Below are 1,044 nucleotides of genomic sequence, written 5' to 3' on the forward strand. Positions count from 1 at the left end.
GATTAGGCAATACTTCACCGAGAGGAGATATAAGCTTCTGTTTATTCCTGTCTGAAGTATCGTCCGATGAATTTACTTTGTTGACATTCTTCATCGACAGAATTTTTATTCCTTTCAACCTCAGTAACATACTGTCCATATAATCTTAAATATTTCTTTAACTCAGGCACAGCAAGTACTTCGATAGCTGAATCATCAAGCTGCTTTATATCCATGATAAGACGTAAAACAATAACAATGACGTGGGTAGCCTCCGGAAGTTTAATTATCTACATGGAGCACCGCCTAGCCAAGGGAGATAACCTACTTATAGGAAAGCCCTATAGTAGACGACACTTGCCCAAAGTACCATGCAGTAGAACTGAACCTGAAACCAAGTAGCTGGGAAGCAAACTTCTTACCACACAGCCACACCTGCACACAAACATATTTATCTAAAATAATATATATTGAATATCTAACCTTTACTATCGTCACCTCCATTTCGAGAGGAGACCACAAGTCATTTCATACATCATAAATGTAACACCACTCACAGACCCTGCTTTCAACATAGTTGGGAATAATCCTTTGTACAAACCCCGTATTCCTTCTTCAAAGAAAACCCACTGGAGACAGCTGACCATGCCACTGTAGGAGCGTACTTTACCAAATTGACACCGAGCCTCCTTAAAGCCCTGTACTTGCAGACGTTTCTTAACAACATCAAAAGGATAGACGATTAGTTTGGCAGACATCCCACTGCTAAGTCCACTTATGAAAGTTTTAATTTGATCTGAAATTAGAAAATTTAACTCTTCCCAAAATATATACACATTAATTGTTCTGAATATATATATATATATATATATATATACACACACACACAACTACTATATCGCAAACATATACATTGACAAATGTTTAAATTCATGGTGTCCCAGAGTTAATCTATTTCAAAAAAAATCAGGAAAATTTTTTTAATTTAAAGCTGTAAGTTTACATATGGGAGTATGTATTGCAGTAAATGAATCTGTTAAAGGAATCTGAGATGGGTAATAAATG

The 1,044-nt window shown here is 35.9% G+C and overlaps 1 protein-coding gene across 2 annotated transcripts in view; it reads right to left on the reverse strand.

The window, feature by feature from the left end:
• Positions 1–221: 221 nt before the first annotated feature.
• The window catches only part of LOC106876076 (mitochondrial thiamine pyrophosphate carrier), a 15,707-nt gene continuing 14,884 nt past the window's right edge, over positions 222–1,044 (reverse strand). For both annotated transcript variants that reach the window (XM_014924482.2, XM_014924483.2), the window contains exon 6: positions 222–775. In XM_014924482.2, the coding sequence (XP_014779968.1) occupies positions 474–775 (302 nt within the window). In that variant the 3' untranslated portion in view covers positions 222–473. The remainder of the gene's footprint in view (positions 776–1,044) is intronic.

Source organism: Octopus bimaculoides, chromosome 7 (assembly GCF_001194135.2).
Source record: "Octopus bimaculoides isolate UCB-OBI-ISO-001 chromosome 7, ASM119413v2, whole genome shotgun sequence".
In the NCBI taxonomy this organism is placed as follows: domain Eukaryota; kingdom Metazoa; phylum Mollusca; class Cephalopoda; order Octopoda; family Octopodidae; genus Octopus; species Octopus bimaculoides.